The 22,163-nt window shown below is 44.1% G+C and overlaps 1 protein-coding gene across 8 annotated transcripts in view; it reads left to right on the forward strand.

Annotated features, from left to right (window-relative positions):
• Positions 1–22,163, forward strand: part of AP1S2 (adaptor related protein complex 1 subunit sigma 2) — a 172,404-nt gene that overhangs the window by 32,892 nt on the left and 117,349 nt on the right. For all 8 annotated transcript variants that reach the window (XR_011026562.1, XM_068270773.1, XM_068270778.1 and 5 more), the window contains exon 3: positions 16,077–16,185. Coding sequence is in view for 7 of the 8 variants with exons in the window: in XM_068270773.1 (XP_068126874.1) it covers positions 16,077–16,185 (109 nt within the window). In the remaining variant the exon portion in view is untranslated. The remainder of the gene's footprint in view (positions 1–16,076; positions 16,186–22,163) is intronic.

The raw sequence follows: 22,163 nt of genomic DNA on the forward strand, positions 1-22,163 counted from the left end.
GGCTTCCTGCAGTATGGCTTCCTGCAGTCCCTTGTAGACCGGGGCTTCCTGCAGTCCCTTGTAGACCGGGGCTTCCTGCAGTCCCTTGTAGACCGGGGCTTCCTGCAGTCCCTTGTAGACCGGGGCTTCCTGCAGTCCCTTGTCGACCGTGGCTTCCTGAAGTCCCTTGTCGACACTGCTTCCTGCAGTGTGGCTTCCTGCAGTGTGGCTTCCTGCAGTCCCTTGTAGACCGGGGCTTCCTGCAGTGTGGCTTCCTGCAGTCCCTTGTAGACCGGGGCTTCCTGCAGTCCCTTGTAGACCGGGGCTTCCTGCAGTCCCTTGTAGACCGGGGCTTCCTGCAGTCCCTTGTCGACCGTGGCTTCCTGAAGTCCCTTGTCGACCGTGGCTTCCTGCAGTGTGGCTTCCTGCAGTCCCTTGTAGACCAGGGCTTCCTGCAGTGTGGCTTCCTGCAGTCCCTTGTAGACCGAGGCTTCCTGCAGTGTGGCTTCCTGCAGTCCCTTGTAGACCATGGCTTCCTGCAGTGTGGCTTCCTGCAGTCCCTTGTAGACCGGGGCTTCCTGCAGTGTGGCTTCCTGCAGTCCCTTGTAGACCGGGGCTTCCTGCAGTGTGGCTTCCTGCAGTCCCTTGTAGAACATGGCTTCCTGCAGTGTGGCTTCCTGCAATCCCTTGTAGACCGGGGCTTCCTGCAGTGTGGCTTCCTGCAGTCCCTTGTAGACCGTGGGCTTCCTGCATTGTGGCTTCCTGCAGTCACTTGTAGACCGGGGCTTCCTGCAGTGTGGCTTCTTGCAGTCCCTTGTAGACCGGGTCTTCTTTCAGTGTGGCTTCCTGCAGTCCCTTGTAGACCGTGGGCTTCCTGCAGTGTGGCTTCCTGCAGTCCCTTGTAGATCGGGGCTTCCTGCAGTGTGGCTTCCTGCAGTCCCTTGTAGACCATGGCTTCCTGCAGTGTGGCTTCCTGCAGTCCCTTGTAGCCCGGGGGTTTCCTGCAGTGTGGCTTCCTGCAGTCCCTTGTAGACCGTGGGCTTCCTGCAGTGTGGCTTCCTGCAGTCCCTTGTAGACCATGGCTTCCTGCAGTGTGGCTTCCTGCAGTCCCTTGTAGACCATGGCTTCCTGCAGTGTGGCTTCCTGCAGTCCCTTGTAGACCATGGCTTCCTGCAGTGTGGCTTCCTGCAGTCCCTTGTAGCCCGGGGGTTTCCTGCAGTGTGGCTTCCTGCAGTCCCTTGTAGACCGTGGGCTTCCTGCAGTGTGGCTTCCTGCAGTCCCTTGTAGACCATGGCTTCCTGCAGTGTGGCTTCCTGCAGTCCCTTGTAGACCGGGGCTTCCTGCAGTGTGGCTTCCTGCAGTCCCTTGTAGCCCGGGGGTTTCCTGCAGTGTGGCTTCCCGCAGTCCCTTGTAGACCGTGGGCTTCCTGCAGTGTGGCTTCCTGCAGTCCCTTGAAGACCGTGGGCTCGATTGCTGTTCTCCCGCAGTGGAATCTTCGATCCAGCCCAGTCACGTTCCACTGTGTATGCACAGTCCCGGCCGCATGCCACACACAAAAGTATAATCCACTTACTACAACCGATCATTCGTTCACGGTCAGTTTTCTGCTGTAGTGTAAACAGAGCCTTAGGCTTGGTGCACACCAAGAGCACTTCTGAGAGCTTTTAAAATCGCCCGTGCTTTCAAAAGCACTTGGCTAATGTATTTGAATGGGATGGATCACACCAGAGCGATGTGCTTTTTTCCCAAATGCAAACACAGGTCTTGCAGCGTTTTTGCTGATTTCTGAGACGATTCAGCCTCAATGTTAGGTATAGGAAAGTGGGAAATCTCTCTGAAACGCACTAGATCAGAGCAATTGTCCAAGCGTTTTTTAGTTACAGAAGCTGTTCAGTTATAGCTCTACTCTTAACAAAATATAAAAAAACGCTACAACAAAACGCTCCAAAAATCTCTAGGCATGTTTACAAAAGCTCTCTGCACATGCCTAGAATCGCTCTGAAAAATCACTTCAAAAAGTGCTGAGCGTTTGCAATTATGCTACTACTTTTTGGTGTGCACTGGGCCTTATTCCACATATAGTTGCTGAATTAATTCACTGTTCTGTGTTCTGTGTTTGGTTAGCCACATCAAAATGGGAACCTGAGCTGTGATCTATGCCATGTCTCTCTGCTCATAAGTAAACACTGCGGCTTAACCATTTCATTGCTCCTAGGAATGTGAAACCAATTTCCATAAATTGTAATGACGATCCCTTCCCCCAAAGTTTATCCTGCTGTGGCTAATAATCTTTTGGAGCAGAGAGGAAGTTCTGAGTTTAGTTCTTTTTTATCCCATTAGCAGCTTCAACAGAGTTATCTCGTGTGAGATAAGTGTGCTGCTTTTGAACTCAGACGGCAGAACTCGTTGTGCTGTAAACACTTGGAATGCTTTCATTTCTCTCTACTAGCAGAAAATATAGAAACTGAAAGCAGAAGTTCTCAGTTATTGTCCTACGCTGCCCCCTAGTGAGAAGTGGATATAAATACACATTACCGCAGTACTAATTAGAAGCAGGGAAATGTAACAAAGAAGAAATTTAATAAAAATGTGCTAAAATAATTTGGCCTGGAGCACTTGCAAGCGTCTAAATAAATTGGCAGCTGGAGGGTTACTGAAGGGAGGAGGGGGGGGGGGGACTATGCGGTTACACACGAGTGAGCAGCGCCCCCTGTGGCTGCTAAGTACGGGCACGACAGGCTTGTTCGTCACCCGTCACTTAGCAGTCTGCCGTGGCGGATTGCAAAACTATGTTGTGGGACAGCTGTTAGGACAATAGCTTCTTGTCTGAGGCGGTACCAAGCGATCGCCTAGGCTGAGTTTCCTATAGCGTGAATGCGTGTAATGATATGAGTCTGATTGGCATTGGGTGCAGCCATCTTCCTTTCAGTCTGCTAGTACGGCTGGGTAAGGATTACTTGAACTCACATTGGCCTCAATTCACTAAGCTTATCTCCTGTCTTTAAAATGTTTCTGTAGTTATTACCATGGTGACGAGGCATGTAGTATTCAGGAAACACTTTACCTCAGGCACACCTAAAGTTAACTCTCCTGTCTTTAAGTTAACTCTTCAATCCTTAAAATAACTCCAGAATTCTAGACAGGCTGTTAATTAACTGCTGTGTGAAAATAATTACAGAGGAGGTAACTTAAAGAAGGAAGAGATAAGAGAACTCTCTCACTGTGTGGAGGTACGTTTTTTTTTTTGTTTTTTTTCTTTCCTCCTCTCTCTTGCCTTATTATCTCCAGCATGATCTTAGTGAATTGAAGCCGTTGTCAATAAGTCACGTGATGTTCCTTGGCTGGATATAAAATTGACGCAGAGCATCATTACCCTATTAGTGCAATGTGCTTTGAGATAGATGTGGATATGTACAGTGTCATGCAAACAAACAAGGCTTTCCTTTTTCTGCCTAAAAGAGTTAGACACTGAAGCGAAAAAAGAATTATGATTTGTATGTGTAGTACAGGTAAGAAATAAAACATTTCGAGCAGAGACATAAATCCAATATTGTTTCCAGTACAGGAAAAGTTAAGAAACTCCAGTTGTTATCTATGCAAAAGAGCCATCGAGCTCCACGACTTTCAAAGTCGCAGAGAGCTCTGTCTTCTGAAGCTTATTATCTCAAGTGTCTGGCACTGTATTGTTTTTTCTTCTGCAGTGGACAGTTCAAAAGTTCACTGGCCTGCTGTGTAAAATCATGAGAATGCTGAGTAGTGTGTAAACTGCAAATATTAGAGAATGATGCAATGTTATAAAAAAAAAACTATATAACTGAAAATAAAAAATGAGAATATTTCCTTTACTTCTAATGTTCTAGTAATTATCCGTACTACACAACCAATTCATTATATCATTTGTTTTCAGTGTCTCTTTTTAAGTATTCAGGTATGCCAGTGACAGTTTCTCTCTAATCAGGACCTAGTTGAGCTATAGTGTAACACTCACTGATGAGGAATTACAATCATAAAACTCTTTCTGAGCAGAGAACAGATTCTGAGTGCAGGAAATAGGTCAATACTCGGTACAAAAATCTTCTCAACTCTGACTCCTCAGTTTATGAAACATCTGACTCTGACTCCGGGTACCCAAAATGGCTCTGACTCCTTGACTTCTTAGTATAATATTTACCAGGGCTGTGGATTTTGTACAAAAATCATCCGACTCCGACTCTTCAGTTTATGAAATCTCAGAGTCCAACTCTGGGTACCCAAAATTACTCCGACTCCACAGCCCTGGTGAAACTCGGGCCTCAGTAAAACTTTGTGTAAGCCTTCCTCTCTCACTATCCCATGGCCATTTTAGTCTGAAGGGTTTCTGAAGCTGTGGCCACCCCTACCTGCATTGCCACGGCCTGCCCCATCTCTGGAGCCACCTATCGGCACCCGAGCTTGGGACGGGCTGGCTGAGGCAACAATGGTTGGGTTGGTTAAAGCTTGGGAAACAATTTTAGCAAAGCCCGCCACCAAGATTTTCACGATTGTGGGGGGGTGTTCTAATAGGCAATTATGGGCAAGTGGGTGGGTCACTTTGCTTGGCACCCGTCAATTCTAGTATTACTGTCAAAGAGGTTTACATCAAAGTTATTGTTGATTTTACAGGCGGTCCTCTTTAAAGAGACACTGAAGCGAAAAAAAAATCTATATATATAATTCAGTAAGTGCCTCAACCGTCCAGCAAGAAGAAGAAGTACTTTGCATGAGAAAATGTATGCGTGCTCAAAGACCAAGTTTAAGGCCTCCTTTCCACGGACTGTTGAGCTGTGTGCTCAGCAAGCAGTTACCAGGCACAGGTAAGAAGTTATCAGGCAGCAACAAGCAGTTATCAGGCAGCAACAAGCAGTTACTAGGCAGCAACAAGCAGTTATCAGGCAGCAACAAGCAGTTACTAGGCAGCAACAAGCAGTTATCAGGCAGCAACAAGCAGTTACTAGGCAGCAACAAGCAGTTATCAGGCAGCAACAAGCAGTTACTAGGCAGCAGTGAGCAGTTACCAGGCAGCAGTGAGCAGTAGAGAGTTTGAGAGGCATTTCACTGCCTATTAACAGTCCGTGGAAAGGAGGCCTAACCCTAGCAAGTCTGGGTTTGCAAATCTGGCCTAATTGGCTATTCATAATTGAATAAGGGCCTCAACCTTCCAGCAAGAAGAAGAAGTACTTTGCATGAGAAAATGTATGCGTGCTCAAAGACCAAGTTTGATGCCTCCTTTCCACGGACCGTTGAGCTGTGTGCTCAGCAAGCAGTTACCAGGCACAAGTAAGAAGTTATCAGGCAGCAACAAGCAGTTATCAGGCAGCAACAAGCAGTTACTAGGCAGCAGTGAGCAGTTGAGAGAGTTTGAGAGGCATTTCACTGCCTATCAACAGTCTGTGGAAAGGAGGCTTAACCCTAGCAAGTCTGGCTTTGCAAATCTGGCCTAATTGACTATTCATGAGGCAATGCTCATGCAAATATGCATTTGCTTTCGCATGTCAAACTATGCAGGGTCAAAAAACCAATACTGCAAAGCGGTCGTGGAGCAGTGCTTTTCAGCACTGCTAGATTTGGGCGCAGCGAGTGCCGCCATAGACTGTAATGGGAATCAGTCTATAGCGGCGCTCAGTGAGTAACGTCGGCGCCGTCAGAAGACGGAGCCGAAGTTGCTTAAAAAACACAAAAATTCGACCTCCAGCAATCGCTGGAAGCCGAATTATATCATTCCCCCACTATCCATGGCGGCCTGGAGGGGGAATAGTAATTATATAATAGAGTAAGTGCCTCAACCTTCAAACAAGAAGAAGAAGTAGCGCCCTGCCCCCAGGGCCGGTCCAAGCAAGAAGAAGGGGCTGGTCCAAGCAAGAAGTAGTGTCATATTAAACCAAGGGCAAAGAGGGATAATTTGCATATTCAGTAGCAGTGCATTGTGGGTAACCACAAATGTTCACTTATAGCTGAATTATTGCAGATTTGCTTCTGTTTCAAGAAGGAAAATTACACCAAGCTTTGCTTTTTTTAGTAGGAGGGCTTTTTGGTCTCTTTTATCATCCTATACATTCTTAGTAGTTTGGGTCACCCTGAGCTGCTTGGTTACTCTGTTGTACTGGTCCAAGCCCTCTCTCATACAGCCGTATCAATCCCTGCCATGTACTGAGTGATGAGGACCAAAAGTCTGAAACAGGGTGTTTACATGTGGGTTTGATATGACTGTGTAAAATTTAAAGCTATATGCTTGCTATACACCAGTGGCTCTGGATGCTTGCTTGACTTACCAAGCAATGTACTGATGAGGACCAAAAGTCTGAAACAGGCTGTCACATGTGGGTTTGATATGACTGTGTAAAACTTAAAGCTATAGGCTTGCTTGACTTATCAAGGGTGAAAAGGAATTATTTGCATATTTAGTAGCAGTGCATTGTGGGTAACCACAAATGTTCACTTATAGCTGAATTATTGCACATTTCCTTCTGTTTTAGGAAGGCAAATTACATCAAGCTTTGCTTTTTTTAGTAGGAGGTCTTTTTGGTCCCTTTTATCCCCCTATACATACCGAGTGGTTTGGGTCACCCTGAGCTGCTTGGTTACTCTGTTGTACTGGTCCAAGCCCTATCTCATACAGCTGTATCAATCCCTGCCATGTACTGATGAGGACCAAAAGTGTGAAACAGGCTGTCTACATGTGGGTTTGATATGACTGTGTAAAATTTAAAGCTATATGCTTGCTATACACCAGCGGCTCTGGATGCTTGCTTGGCTTACCAAGGGGGAAAAGGGGTAATTTGCATATTTAGTAGCAGTGCATTGTGGGTAACCACAAATGTTCACTTAAAGCTGAATTATTGCAGATTTCCTTCTGTTTTAAAAAGGCAAATTACACCAATACATTGTGCGGCATTGCAGGAAGTGACGACAGTGGAACGCACGATGGAACACGGAAGAGGTGAGTCATCCCCGCCCGCTGCCTCTTACTAATAGTGGCGGCTGCTACTGTGCTTAAGCAGGAGGGGGAGTGCACATGGGGGACCCAGGTGAGGGGGGGGGGGGTCCTGCTGAGCTTAGGCTGGAGATAGAGCACACATGGGGGACCCAGTTGAGGGGGGGTCCAACCCCCCTCCCTGCCGCTGTGCCCAATACCCCCTTCCTGCCCTCTACCCTCTTATGCGGCGTATGGTACGCCGCGGGTCGGCTAGTATATGATATAATGAATTGGTTGTGTACAATGAATAATTACTAGAAGATTAGCAGCAAAGAAAATATTCTCATATTTTTATTTTCAGGTATAGTGTTTTTTCTAACATTGCATCATTCTATAATATGTGCAGATTACACAACACTCAGCATTCAAAATTATTCTTTCAGAGCAGTCTGTGAACTAATGACCTCTCCTCTGCTAGAGAAAAAGTAAATAGTTAAGGAACAGTTGAGATAATAAGTCAGAAAACAGCCCTCTCCACGACTTTGAAAGTCGTAGAGATTAATGGCTTTTTTGTATAGAGATAACAACTGGAGTTTCTTAACTCTTCCTGTACTGGAAACAATTAGACTGATGTATCTGATCTTAATGTTTTATTTCTTAGCTGTACTACACATACAAATCATAATATCATAATTTTTTTTTTCGCTTCAGTGTCTCTTTAAAGGACATCCGAGGTGAAAATAAACTGATGAGAAAAACAATTGTATCTATCCGCAGTCTCCTAAAAATTACTTTGATATCCCACAGTCTTTTTTTTTTTTTTTTAATGTAAATCTAGTTTTTAAGTTTTTACAGTTTCATTGTCTCTGCTCAATGTCACCTTCATTGACGTATGCCAGAGCTCAAATCTATGAATTGTTGACCCTTTTTATCTCTTTCCTGCTCCCAGAAGCCATTTACAGACAGGAAAGTGTTTTATGGCTGTAATTACTTATCAGTGAGGTTTATGCTATAGCCTGACCCAGTCAGGGGTATGTCGCGCAGGAGGATTTCTCAGGCCCTGGTGGGCCGATTTGCATAATTTTTTTGTTACACGCAGCTAGCACTTTGCTAGCTGCGTGTAACTTCCGCTTGCCGCCAATCCGCCGCTACCCGCCGTGCCGCGCAGCCCCCCCCCCGACCCTCTGCACAGCCTGGCCAATCAGTGCCAGGCAGCGCTGAGGGGTGGATCGGGACTCCCTTTGACGTCACGATGTCGTCGTCGCAAGCGTCGCCATGGCGACGGGGGAAGCCAAGCAGGAGACCCCGTTCTGAACGGAATCTCCTGCTTGCGCGGATCGCCGGAGGCGATCGGAGGGGGGATGCCACTGCATAGCAGCTATCATGTAGCTAGCACTAGGCTAGCTACATGATTTATAAAAAAAATAAAAAAGTGCTGCGCCCCCTCTTGTGCGATGTAATTGTATCTCCCAGAGGGTTAACTCTTTCAGACAGAGAAAGGAAAAAAAAAGGAGCACAGCCTAGTTATTTGTGTGCTAGGCACTGTACATACCCATGTCTATCTCATCATGTCACATGTGACCTCGGTTGTCCTTTAAGGAGACCATTGAGTGAAAACTGCACATTACTTGCTGCGTCTTTTCTATTCCACTCACTCTTTGGGCCCCATTTCTGTCAACTTCCAACTCATAGCCCCGCCCCGCTTGCAGAAGAGTGCCATTGTGCTCACACTATCTGAGAGAGAGCGCCACAGAAGAGCCACGACCCTTTTGTGCAAGAGGGTGGATCTGCGTGGTGGAAACCAGTAGACACTGAGTCTGAGATGAATGAAAAAGACCTGGCAAGTAATTAAAACTGTATAATAAGAGGATCCATTGAATGTGTAATTTTCACTGAATAACCTCTTTATTATTCATCTCATCCTCTCCAATAGTCCAGCACATAAGGAAAAGTGTTTCTCTATATATCACAATTGAAATCTATACAAGCAGAGCAGATGCACCCCTTCCCCCTTCTTTCTGCTTTGTCAGTCATCCCAATGTCATGGTAAGGACGTGGAAGGACTTTTGTTTCCCCAAGCTGTCAGGTCCTGAATTGCAAATGATTCCCCTGTTCAGTAGAAAGGTGGGGAGAGACTCTGAGGATGATTTGTACACAAACTGGCAAAAGTAGAGCACTTTGCCCAGAGCATCCTCGCCTCATTTACCTGCTGGAACCTGATTGGTTGGCCTGGACGGCTACGCCAGTTTTCTCCGTACCTGTCCTTGTAGATCTCTTACTTTGTACCTGTGTCTTTGTAAATCTTATTCTCAAATGTATCCATTGCTCTTTTTTTGAATTATTTTACCTGCAAGACTAAGGATTGTATTGTCTTGCTGTCAGGGTGTGGATGTTTGCTGTATGTGGTCCTTGGAAGAGTTGCAGCAGCTATACAGTTATGTCGTGTGGTATTGAGCTGTTTGTCAATTCTGCCGGCAGATGGGCTGTGACATACCTTCTTCTGCTGTTGTCAGAATCTATGAAGCCGCAGTACGTCTATCGCCGGGGTAGAAGATAAGCGATGACAGCCTGGCTCATGCTGTTAGTGTAAAGAGGTCACATTTTGCGAGTTATATTTATGAGGGGACCAGATGCTTCACAGCACTTTTTGTATTGACTTTGTCACTTTTTTCTCCTGCTAACATTTCTACGGAGGTGGTATGGGAGCTCGGCGCTTCTGTTCTGAAGCGTAATTTAATAAAGTGTATAATGTTGTCACAGGAGGAAATAGTCACACAGAAAGCTTTGAAGTTCTGCTTGGAAAGGTTTTTTTACTTTTTCATTTTTAAAATTGTTCTGTTTATAAGCCAAATCCTAACAAACTTCCATCAGCATACAATGGCCCCAATTCACAAAGCATTATCAGATGAGGTAAAGCCAAAAAAAACCAACTGATTTTATGAAACGGTTTGTAAAATGTCAATTTACAAAGCCTGTTACCACATGGTAAACTAAAATGTCTAAATTGTGAGGTAAATTACCCACTCGTTTGGTTAATTATTGACTTATGAGGAAAATTACAATTTTTTTAGGTAAATTACTGACTTGTGAGGTAAATTACTGACTTGTGAGGTAAATTACTAATTTGTGACTTAAATTACTGACTTGTAAGATGAATTACTGATTTGTGAGGTAAATACCTCTCAAACGTTAATTCACAAAAAATAATACATGCGATAACAGAAGTGATTTGTTTGGTATTTTACCTCCAGCCTGGACCTAACCATTTGTGAGGTTATAGAAGTGAGGAAACGGAGCAGAAAAAAGGAAAAAGTGAAAACGAATTAAACTATTTAGAAAAATAGGAAAGTTCATAAAAAAACATACATGTGGTGTAACCTACCAGACATCCTAATTTACCTGGGACATGTCTCAGAATTATGGTTCCCCACCCTGGGCACAAATACGGTCAAAGTCCTAGGTGGCCCACCGGATGTCCCCGCCTCCAGGCTTTGTGGTTGCACGATTGGCTCCCGTGCTTTGTGCCTGTCTCCTGAAAACACTAGCCTGCCCGCAGTTAAGAGATGCAGCGGGGATGGGGAATGGAAGGGGCTACTCTGACTACCCATCTTTCTTCTTTTGTGTCCCCCACTTATAGCTGTTTCTGGGCTGTGTACTTAAATTTGTGATGGTGGGCTCACACAGCTAAGTTACAAGTGGGGAGATTATTCTTCCTCATCATATTTTGTGTTGGGGGTGCAATGCTTAAAGTGAACCTTTAAGGGGAAATAAGGTAAAAAGTTTGATAAAGGGACTGTGTTAGAAAACTTCAGTTGCCTCACATTGTTATGCAATTGTTTTGTTCACCCCACTGGATTAAAGCTGGAAGTCTGTTTCAATTTAAAGTAGTTTCAATTAAAATTCATTGTGGTAATGTATAGAACTAAAATGAGGAAAACCAGTGTCTCTGTCCAAATATTTATGGATCTAACTGTATACATTTGTAAGTATATTATCCTTGCCAAAATTATGGTTTTTAAGGTCCGGCACTGCTCGAACAATTTTAGTTTAGAAAAATAGATGGAACTTTCTCTTTCTTAAACGATTGATAGTGGGAAGGGTAGTAACTACTGTAAAGTGTTTTTTTTTTTTTTGTTTTTTTGTCTGATGGATTAGATTTACATTTCCCTTTCCTTCGATTTTTCCTTCTTCTCCTGTCCTGGAGACGTAAGTAATGAGGCTAAAATAGGCCATAACCGGACCCAATCCTGAATACAGTCAGCTACACTGAGAGGCATTAATAATCGATTGGGGAGTACCGATCATACTATTGCTTTGCACCAATGAAGTGAACCCCTGACTTTAGGAGGGACCAATGAAAGGATAAAGGGGATGTCCAGCATATAACAGAAGTACCGTATATACTGTACAATGGATATTTGCTTAGCCGGTCTACTTTCTGATCCTCCTAGTAACTCCTGTTATAGCCCGATGAAGCAGGCTTAGACCCGTGAAACATGTAGCAAAATTTGGAGTTACGAATAAAGAGTTTTGCTGATAATTGACTTTTGTGAGTCTACTTGGGTAGGTAAGTCCACCACTACGTCCCATTTTAAACTTTTTACAATAAAATATTTTATTCCAATTATGGCACCTCTCAAATTATCCACACTGCATTCAAAGTCCACACTTGATGGAGGGGTGTTACCCCACGCCTTTCTTTCCAGTCTACCTACAGCAAATTTTTAACCTGGGTGGGGTCGAGTGTAATCTCCCCACCTGCTGTTACAGTGGTTGCCTTAAGATGGCCATACACTGGTCTTTGCCATCAGATTTGACCAACAGATAGATCCCTTTCTGATCGAATCTGATCAGAGAGGGATCGTATGGCCACCTTTACTGCAAACAGATTGTGAATTGATTTCAGCCTGAAACCGATCACAATCTGTGGAGCTGCCGCTGCTACCCCCCCCCCCTGCATATATTACCTGCTCTGGCCGGCGCGAGTCCCCGCTGTCTTCTTCTCCGCTCCGGCTACTGAACTTCCTGCCGGGACAGGAAGTTCTGTGTAGCTCTGGAGCCCAAAGCGGAGAAGAAACGGTCTGGAGGCCGAAGCGGAGAAGAAGACCAGGGGACTCGCGCCGGCTGGAGCAGGTACTGTATTACTGCTGTATTGCGTCGGGCATTCGAACCCCGCTAACGACGCACTCCCGACCCGCCGGCGACCGAGAAAAATGTTCCGCACGGATGGGTTGACGGGAACGATCGATTTCGGACGGAAATCGATCGTTCTGTCAGCGGTGTGCGCAGCGATTTCACAGCCGTTTCGATCACTGTGATCGAAACGGCTGTGTATCGGCAGGAAAATCGTTAGGTCTATGGGCCCCTTTAGCAGCAACCCACCTTTGTGAGTACCTTTCTGTTGTTATTTCAAATGCTACCATAGATACTAACATACGCTATCAAGGGCTCTCTATTTTTCTTCTTTGTATTTTCCAAACCTAGAACACCTATTTGCATCCTCTTCTCCTGTTAACTTATAATTACCTGATGGGTCTGCCTCCACAAAAACAGCCCATCTCCCAAATAAGCAGCATGTCCTCAAAATAACAAACTTGTGCGGACATTTCTCTCAAATAACATAATTAAGCAGCTTGTGTTAGAGAAAGTCCAAAACAAGCATAACAATTTGCACTGTTCAATCTTCAAATACGTTAGCTATGTATTGTTTGATAATGTGCTAAAGTATAATTGGTGGAACTACTGGTAGGGATTCCGTCACGTGGAATTATGCCCAGACACATTTTCCCGCACAAACCTCGCCCACTTTATTTGTGTTCCTTCTCAAGGACAAATTTTAGCAATTGGGTCATTTTCCCTTATGAGCCCTAATTGCCCTAATGTGCCGTAATGACACTTGCCTTAGATCAGACCTTCCTCAGACGTTCCCGGGGTAAGGCGCGGCTTAGAGCTCGCGTGAAGCGCCACTTAACAAATACTCCTAATTATCATGTTCTCAAACCTGAACCGTTTCCCATGGGCCTCGCAGTTACCCTGCCTGCCGTGTGGCAGAGGCTCAGAAATTAATGTACTGGCAGTCTGAGTCTAATCATACAATAGTTAGCGGGAGAGGCAGACGAGATGCTGCAGCTTCATTTCGATGTGGATCAGGTCCAAAGCTATTCAATCAGCGACAAGCTTGTCGCAGATTTTTCTTTTTAAGTGTCAGTAATTATATAGCAACGCAGCAGACGACAGACTTGGAAAGGTTACAGTGTAATAGGTGGCTTGACAAGTTCTTTCTCGCTTTCCCAATGTAGATCCTTCATGTTAAGTGTACCTGTCTGCCCGCACACAGAGAAAAGTGGACGTTTTGTACCGCCAAACTAATAATTTGCTTGTAAGAGTTCTAGGAAAATGTTGCCACTTATTGAAACAAAGCTATCCTAGGTGTCTGCTAGAAGTGATGTTAATTTTGGCAGGTATCTTTTTATCTCTTTATCTGAAAGACTTTTGCTGTGCTACAAAAGTACAATCCAATTTAAATTAGAATCTCAGTCTGACATCACTTACTCTTTATTGCCCATACAGTTATTCTGCCTGCCTTTGTCTCAAAGTAATGTCATCTGTGTAAAAAGCACAAGTCCTCCCACCCCATAATACAGCAATACTAGGAGCTGTTATTACATACCGGTATATACAGTAGTATACAATCAGATTCACTCAGAAATGCCTTGTAGCTCTGTGTAAGCTCAGGATGCAAATTTTTTTCTCACTAAAGACACTGAATCCTGCTGCAAAAAAAAAAAAAAAAAAAAAGGGAAAGAAAAAAACTGATTTGTTTTCAGTCTTATCAACTTGAATTGGTTTCATCGCTCTCTCTGACCTTAGAGGAACTGTCCCGAAAATGTTAACATTTAAAACACATACAAATAAGAAGTACATTTCTTCCAGAGTAAAAAGAGCCATACATTCCTTTTCTCCTATGTTGCTGTCACTTAAAGTAAGTAGTAGAAATCTGACATTACCAACAGGTTTTGGTTAGTCCATCTCTTCATGGGGGATTCTCAGCAAGGCCTTTATTCTTTATAAAAGACATTCCCTGAAAAAGATTTATACGCTATATGCTCGCTGCACACTTTTTGGGCAGTTGGACGGAGCAACTGCCATTCACTAAGTGCTTTTAAAAATAAAGAAAACCATGAGAACCCCCATGAGAAGATGGGCTAGTCTAAAATCTGTAATGTCAGATTTCTACTACCTACTGTAAGTGACGGGAACATAGGAGAAAAGTAATTTATGGCTCATTTTACTGTGGAAGAAACATACTTCTTATTTGTATATGTTTACATGTATTTTAAATTTGAAGAATTTCGCAACAGAGGTCCTTTAAATATGTTCGACATACTTTGAAATGCATTACATTATGTAAGTGGAATGTGTAGATAAGGTATGGACAGTTGTTTTTACTAGGTTGACTTCTAAATATTCAATAGTTTTTTTTTATTTTTTATATTGAATCTTTATAAATGGACTGAACTGCTGGGGGGTAGGCGATAATGGGGGAGGAGAGGGGGGTGGGGGGTAGGCGATCGGGTACAAGAGTATGCCAGGATAGTTGCCTAGGTGTCTTCCTTTCATCTCACCTGCGAGTGAGAACTGCATGCATGTTTTTTTTTTTTTTTTTTTTTTCGTTATATTTGTTTCAAAATCTTAATAGAAAGAATTTTTAAAACAAAAAATCAACTTGAATTCTTGCATGTAGTTGTTAATCTTCAGAACAAAGTAAAAACCCCGTTGTCTTATGTTAACCCTTTCAGTAACTTTTTTTTAGGAACAAATGAACAAATGATTTGTGGCTTAAAAGGGAACTGAAGAGAGAGGTATATGGAGGCTGTCATGTTTATTTCCTTTTAGACAATACCAGTTGCCTGGCAGCCCTGCTGATCCTCTGCCTCTAATACTATTAGCCATAGCCCCTGAACAAGCATGCAGCAGATCAGGTGTTTCAGTGGTTCAGACTTATAAGTCTGATCTGACAAGACTAGCTGCATGCTTGTTTCTGGTTTTAATCAGATACTACTGCAGAGAAATAGACCAGCAGGGCTGCCAGGCAACTGGTATTGATTAAAAGGAAATAAACAGGACAGCCTCCATATACCTCTCACTTCAGTTCCCCTTTAAGGTGCGTACACTTGTCCAACATGCAGACGACCTACACGACAAACCACACAACCTGACGCACCACATGGCCTGTATGTCCACACGTTTAGACTGCTAAATGACCAACTCATTTACATACTGCACATGCAAGCGGAATAACGGACTGCACATTCAAACGACTTGTACGCACGCACCAACTACATAATATCAGACCATCTTAGATTTGACAGCTGGATCAGGCAAATCGGCTGTTAACAGTTGCTCGTCAAGAAATTTGCCCGTGTACACACGCCTGATTATCGTCCAACGGAGCTGCATGTTAGTCCATATGTACTTAGCTTTAGAGCAGAACTAAATTCAGAGCTTCTTCTAGGTTCTAAAAGATTAGCCACAGCATGATAACTTTTATAGGGGAACAAAATCTTCATTACAATTTATGGATTCCTTAAAAATTGAGTTTTACCTTGGTACACTTTGCAGGGAGCACTGAAAGGGTTAAGCCTTGGTGTTTACTGTATGGGAAGAGCTGTCATGGCAGAGTTCCTGCAGTTCACAGATGCTAATAACTAATTATACACCATGATCTGGCTAAACAAACACAGAGCAGGGAATTCCTTCAGCAATTATGTAGAATAAAGACTTTTCATTCTGTGCTGTGCATGAGTCCAGGTCCATTTTAAGGTTTCATAGTGTGACTAATCTTTTAGAGAAAATGTTTATATTTTATAAAGGGTGTAGAAGCGTTTGTGTGCTTTCACTGCTGACTTTGCCCCCATTATAAAGATTTTACCCGCTCTTCTTGTCCTTGAGACCTCCTATTAAAACCAGTAGTTCTGAATACAGGAAACGAGGAACAGCAACCAGAACGACCAATCAGAATTGTTTCGTTCAACAGCTGAAACCTTGCTGACTGATCTGGACAGCTGCTAATGACCCTGTATAGGTTTTATTTCTGTAAATGGCATGATATGAAGCTGGCAGCGTGGAAGGACTATAAACCATGAATCCTCTTTGCTTTTTCTAGGTATGCCAGTCTTTACTTCTGCTGCGCCATCGAAGACCAAGACAATGAGCTGATCACTCTGGAAATAATTCATCGTTACGTGGAGCTTCTGGACAAGTATTTTGGCAGTGTGAGTGTGATCATGGTGTTCTCTAATAGAGTAATGTGTGTATACGAGTCGCAACACACTGCATGCAATGCGCAGTGTACTGCATGTGTGACCCAACGGTCTCATTTGAAGTTGGAGGCACTCGTGGTAAAACTAGCTGTGTCTTATGCTAGATTGCAATGGATTAGGGTACAAAAGTACCAAAATTCGTACCTTGAAGAAGTAACATTCACACTCAAGGTTATGGTGAAAACCTCTCAAATTGTTATCATGCACACTCAACACACCTATTGACCCGAGGAAACTGCATTGGCTGAGAAACACATTGTTGAGTGTGTATAATAGAAATTTGAGAAGTTTTCACCGTAACCGTGAGTGTGAATGTTACTACTTCAAGGTAGGAATTTTGGTACCTTTTCTACCCTTGTCCATTGCAATCTAGCATAAGACACAGCTAGTTTTACCACTCCCACCAAGTTACCCGTCACCCCTGTGCAGGGGAGTGCACCTTCCGATGACCCCTAAGTGTACTATCCTATTTTTGTTCAAAGCTGCGACCCATCCTTCCACCAGGAACAAGGCCGAGTGGGGACGACATTTCCTCGCATGCCTGATGAGTGGTTGCTATTTGAGCAACCCGATTTTGTGAGAATATTATCTCTCTCCACCTATGCCTCCTGGTAATCTGACGATATTACACCAGATCAAGTTCCCGCTTCCTGTGTCTTTTTTTTTTTTTTTTTTGTCTCCAACAAGAACCGCTCTCATTTGAAACTTCAAAGGAAGTTAGGTTGTGTTGTGCTGTGCAGGCCCCTCCCTGTTTCTCTTTAAAGAGAACCTGAGGTGTGTTTAAAGAATGTTATCTGCATACAGAGGCTGGATCTGCCTATATAGCCCAGCCTCTGTTGTTATCCCAAACCCCACTAAGGTCCCCCTGCACTCTGCAATCCCTCATAAATCACAGCCAGGGACTGGAGTTCTGCAGGAAGCGGGGGAGAGCAGCAGACTGACACTATAGAGATAAACACAGCCAGCTCTGACAAGCTGTTTGTCAGCAGCACGGCTGTGATTTATGAGGGATTGCAGAGTGCAGGGGGACCTTAGGGGGGTTTGGGATAGCAACAGAGGCTGGGCTGTATAGGCAGATCCAGCCTCTGTATGCAGATAATATTCTTCAAACCCACCTCGGGTTCTCTTTAACCATTTACCGATCTAAGTGCCAGATTTATGATTAATCTCTGTTGTAACAAACAGAGATTATTCATTGAAAAACTGAAAGAAAAACCCACTACTTCCACTTTCATTTTAGTGTAGGAAGCTGTGATTCATCTAGTGGACAAATATAATAGTGCACTTCACTATTATTTTTGTCCACAAAACAAAGTCAACACATAAATAAAAACCCTATTAACCCCTTTCTGTCCCCACAGTTAATATAATAAAACCTGTATAGGGGGAAAAAGAGCCATAGTGACAGAATACATAAATTGTTACGTTAGGGACTTAAAGAGGAACTCCAGTGACAATAATGTAATAAAAAGGTGCTTCATTTTTACAATAATTATGTATAAATGATTTAGTCAGTGTTTGCCCATTGTAAAATCTTTCCTCTCCCTGCTTTATATTCTGACATTTATTACATGGTGACATTTTTACTGTTGGCAAGTGATGTAGCTGCTGCTTGCTGTTTTGGCAGTTGAAAACTGCTATAAACGGCTATTTCCCACAATGCAAAAGGGTTCACAGACAGGAAACTGCCAAGAGTACGTACTCAGAATTTCTTTGTGGGAGGGTTTCACTACAATATCAGCCATACAGCGCCCCCTGATGGTCTGTTTGTGAAAAGGAAAAGATTTATCATGTGAAAGGGGGTATCAGCTACGGATTGGGATAAAGTTCAATTCTTGGTTGGAGTTTCTCTTTAGGGGGAGATTTATCAAAGCATTACCGACAGTTTTTTCTTCTTAATCTGTTCTAACCAGCAGGGAGAACAGTTCTGCATGATAAGAACCTTCTTAAATCCTAGGTAATAGTGGCAATTTAGCATGAATTTCTAGAGCTACACTACAGTTAAGAAAAGTGCAAATCCATCCCTAAACTGGCGCAGATTAAGAAGTGCTTGATAGCAGTTCTAAAGATCTAGAACTGCAGGCTAGACATGATTTGTGATTTGCTCCTCCCCCCTGCTGAATTCCTCCTCAGAGCCTGCTGCTATCAATACAGCAGGTGTGTTGGTTACCTCAGCAACAGCAATTCCTCTCACACAATGCACTGTGTGAGAGACCTTCCTAGCTCCTCCTATTTTACAATAGTTTTAGAAGGAATCTGCACTATCTAATGATTTCTTAGGCTGTCTGAGACATCTCTGCACGGATTTCTAAAAACCTACTAATATTTTGTCTCAGACACTCTTTATAAATCTGGCCCTTAGCTTTTTAAATATGTATGCCATGAGGGTATATATTTTTTTTTCTTTGCAAAGAAGGGATTGTAATAAAAATAAAAAATTACAAAATGGAAAATTACACACTAGGGTTGTAATAACCGGGACGAATGGGCAAATAAAACGTGTGCGTTTTATTTACAGTCACATACTTTATTTTAAAACTATAATGTCTGAAACCTGAGAACTCATGTATTTTTAAAATTTTTCCTTATTTCTGTTAAAATGCATATAAAATAATAATTCTTAGCGAGAAGTACCACCCAAAGAAAGCCCAATTTGTGACAGAAATAAAGATAAATGTGATAGTAAGAAGAAAATACATGCACCCTCCGTCCTCTGATACCAGTGTTTATTTCAGCAGTGACAAATTCATCACATTGGATCCTTTGTTGCGGTCTTACAGTAACATACCGACTTGTGAGGCAGTGGTGGTGGAGGAGGTGGGTGGCCACCCACCTCCTCCACCACCATCGCCTGAGAGGGACAATCCAATCCCCACTACTAGAGTAACAGTCAGGAAGGATTGAAGGCTCTGTGGTTACATTCAAGGAAATGTAAAAGGTCCACTGATCAGCCTGCTGTCTCATAAAATGGATGTAGGGATCAGACCTGACTTGCAGATGGCTGATTAGGGATCAAACCTCACTTGCAGATGGCTGATTAGGGATCAGACCTGACTTGCTTGCAGATGGCTGATTAGGAAGCAGACCTGACTTGCTTGCAGATGGCTGATTAGGGATCAGACCTGACTTGCTTGCAGATGGCTGATTAGGGATCAGACCTGACTTGCTTGCAGATGGCTGATTAGGAAGCAGACCTGACTTGCTTGCAGATGGCTGATTAGGGATCAGACCTGACTTGCTTGCAGATGGCTGATTAGGGATCAGACCTGACTTGCTTGCAGATGGCTGATTAGGGATCAGACCTGACTTGCTTGCAGATGGCTGATTAGGAAGCAGACCTGACTTGCTTGCAGATGGCTGATTAGGAAGCAGACCTGACTTGCTTGCAGATGGCTGATTAGGGATCAGACCTGACTTGCTTGCAGATGGCTGATTAGGGATCAGACCTGACTTGCTTGCAGATGGCTGATTAGGGATCAGACCTGACTTGCTTGCAGATGGCTGATTAGGGATCAGACCTGACTTGCTTGCAGATGGCTGATTAGGGATCAGACCTGACTTGCTTGCAGATGGCTGATTAGGGATCAGACCTGACTTGCTTGCAGATGGCTGATTAGGGATCAGACCTGACTTGCTTGCAGATGGCTGATTAGGGATCAGACCTGACTTGCTTGCAGATGGCTGATTAGGGATCAGACCTGACTTGCTTGCAGATGGCTGATTAGGGATCAGACCTGACTTGCTTGCAGATGGCTGATTAGGGATCAGACCTGACTTGCTTGCAGATGGCTGATTAGGGATCAGACCTGACTTGCTTGCAGATGGCTGATTAGGGATCAGACCTGACTTGCTTGCAGATGGCTGATTAGGGATCAGACCTGACTTGCTGATGGCTGATTAGCCTGCTGTGTGTGTCAGTCATAAAACAGATGGATAGATCAGACCTAGCATGCAGATGGCAGATAGCATTGATTCAAATGCTCTTCCTGATGGTAGGACATATCTGAAGATGCTATGGTTCAAGGCACTTAAATCTGTACAATGTATAAATCACAGACTGCATAGAAACATCCCATTTTGTTGCTGGAGTGTTTAGCTGGTCACACTTGGATTAATCCATGGACTGGTATGCAACTTGGACAGCCCCCTATTACAGCCTCTCTTAGAAATCCTTTGGATTAGCGGGGTTGCATGCTTACACGTGAGGTCAATCGATGTACAGAGGCGCCAGTAGGATAAAAGATACTAAAAAGTTTAAAATGACTAGGTGGTGGCGGTGGACCAACCGACCCAATATAGACACGATGCTGTCAATTAAAGTCAACAAGAATTTATTCACATACTCCAAAAAACATACTGCGACGCGTTTCACGGGCATACAAAACCCGCTTCTTCAGGCATTAAACGATAGGAGTATCACACTAAAAATGACAGAGACATAGACCATATCAGGGAGCTGTGAACGTGCATGTTATACATTAACAAACGCAGATATAAATATGTGTATTTGAGGGGAGGGGGGGGGGGGGGAAAGGGGTTTCGGGGATTGGGGGAGGGGTTTGGGTGGGTGGGGGGGGGGGGGTTTAAGGACGAAATGGTGATGAAAAAAGGGGGGGGGGGGAAAGGAGTACCCAAATGGACGATGAATTGTGCTCTATATGGGAGGTGGTAGTACTAGGGGTTCCTGGGATGTGGTGGGGGGCTGTTGCTAGAAGCAGGATGTGAGGGGTTGAACCAAAAGGAGATAACAGACTTATGTCAGTATTTTTTAAAAAAATTGGCTGCGATCAAAAAATTAGTTTAGCATCCATTGCTAGATAACCATACAAAGTAGTACTTCAGAATGATAAAAACAACAAGACTTACCAGCTATATGTCCTGAGTAGGCTTGGCACCTCTGTGCTCGTAAGCCCGCTCAGGACTATTAAATAGATAAGTGCTGGAGAGGAAGAGCGTGGCGGGGGGGCGTGGCCCTGGGCTGGGGCCAGGATGAGAGCCAATGGGATGAGCGAGGGGGCGTGGGTGAGGGGCATGCATAGTGAGTGTAATGGGGAAGGGGGGCGTGCCCGCGTGTGGGACGAGCGGTGTGACGACTGCGTCGCACCGCCCGCCTAAACTGCGCCTGCGTGAGTGGCTTGTAGTGCCACGTGTACAGCAGGGCTATGGAGGCAGTTGTATCCAAAGCGCGCCTGCGTACAACAATCATTTCTAGTACACTGCACTGAATTCATCCTCAATAACAACATCTTTACATTTCAAGATTCCACCTATCATCAGGTCAGCGGAGTTTCTATGGGAAGCTCGTTCTCCCCTTCCTATGCAAATCTGGCCATGGGGCTCCTAGAACAAATCAAACTTTATTCGGATAACCCCTTCTCAAGCAATATTGTATTCTATAAACGTTACATAGACGACTTGATCTTCATTTGGAAAGGCACCCCCAATATCATCCCCTCCTTTTTAGAGTACCTAAACAATAACCCAGCGGGCCTACAATTCACTTCTCATTATGACCCCACCTCTATTGAATTTCTGGACCTGGTCCTTTATACCGACGAACAGCACATCAAAACAAAAATCTTTTTTAAGCCCGTTGACGCCAATAATTATATCCATTACCAAAGTTTCCATCACCGTCCCTGGACCAAGAACATCCCCTACAGCCAATACAAGAGAATATTCCGCAATTGTACAGATATCCAACAATACAATACACAATCCAAAATTCACTATGCATGCCCCTCACCCACGCCCCCTCGCTCATCCCATTGGCTCTCATCCTGGCCCCAGCCCAGGGCCACGCCCCCCCGCCACGCTCTTCCTCTCCAGCACTTATCTATTTAATAGTCCTGAGCGGGCTTACGAGCACAGAGGTGCCAAGCCTACTCAGGACATATAGCTGGTAAGTCTTGTTGTTTTTATCATTCTGA

Source organism: Hyperolius riggenbachi, chromosome 2 (assembly GCF_040937935.1).
Source record: "Hyperolius riggenbachi isolate aHypRig1 chromosome 2, aHypRig1.pri, whole genome shotgun sequence".
NCBI lineage: Eukaryota > Metazoa > Chordata > Amphibia > Anura > Hyperoliidae > Hyperolius > Hyperolius riggenbachi.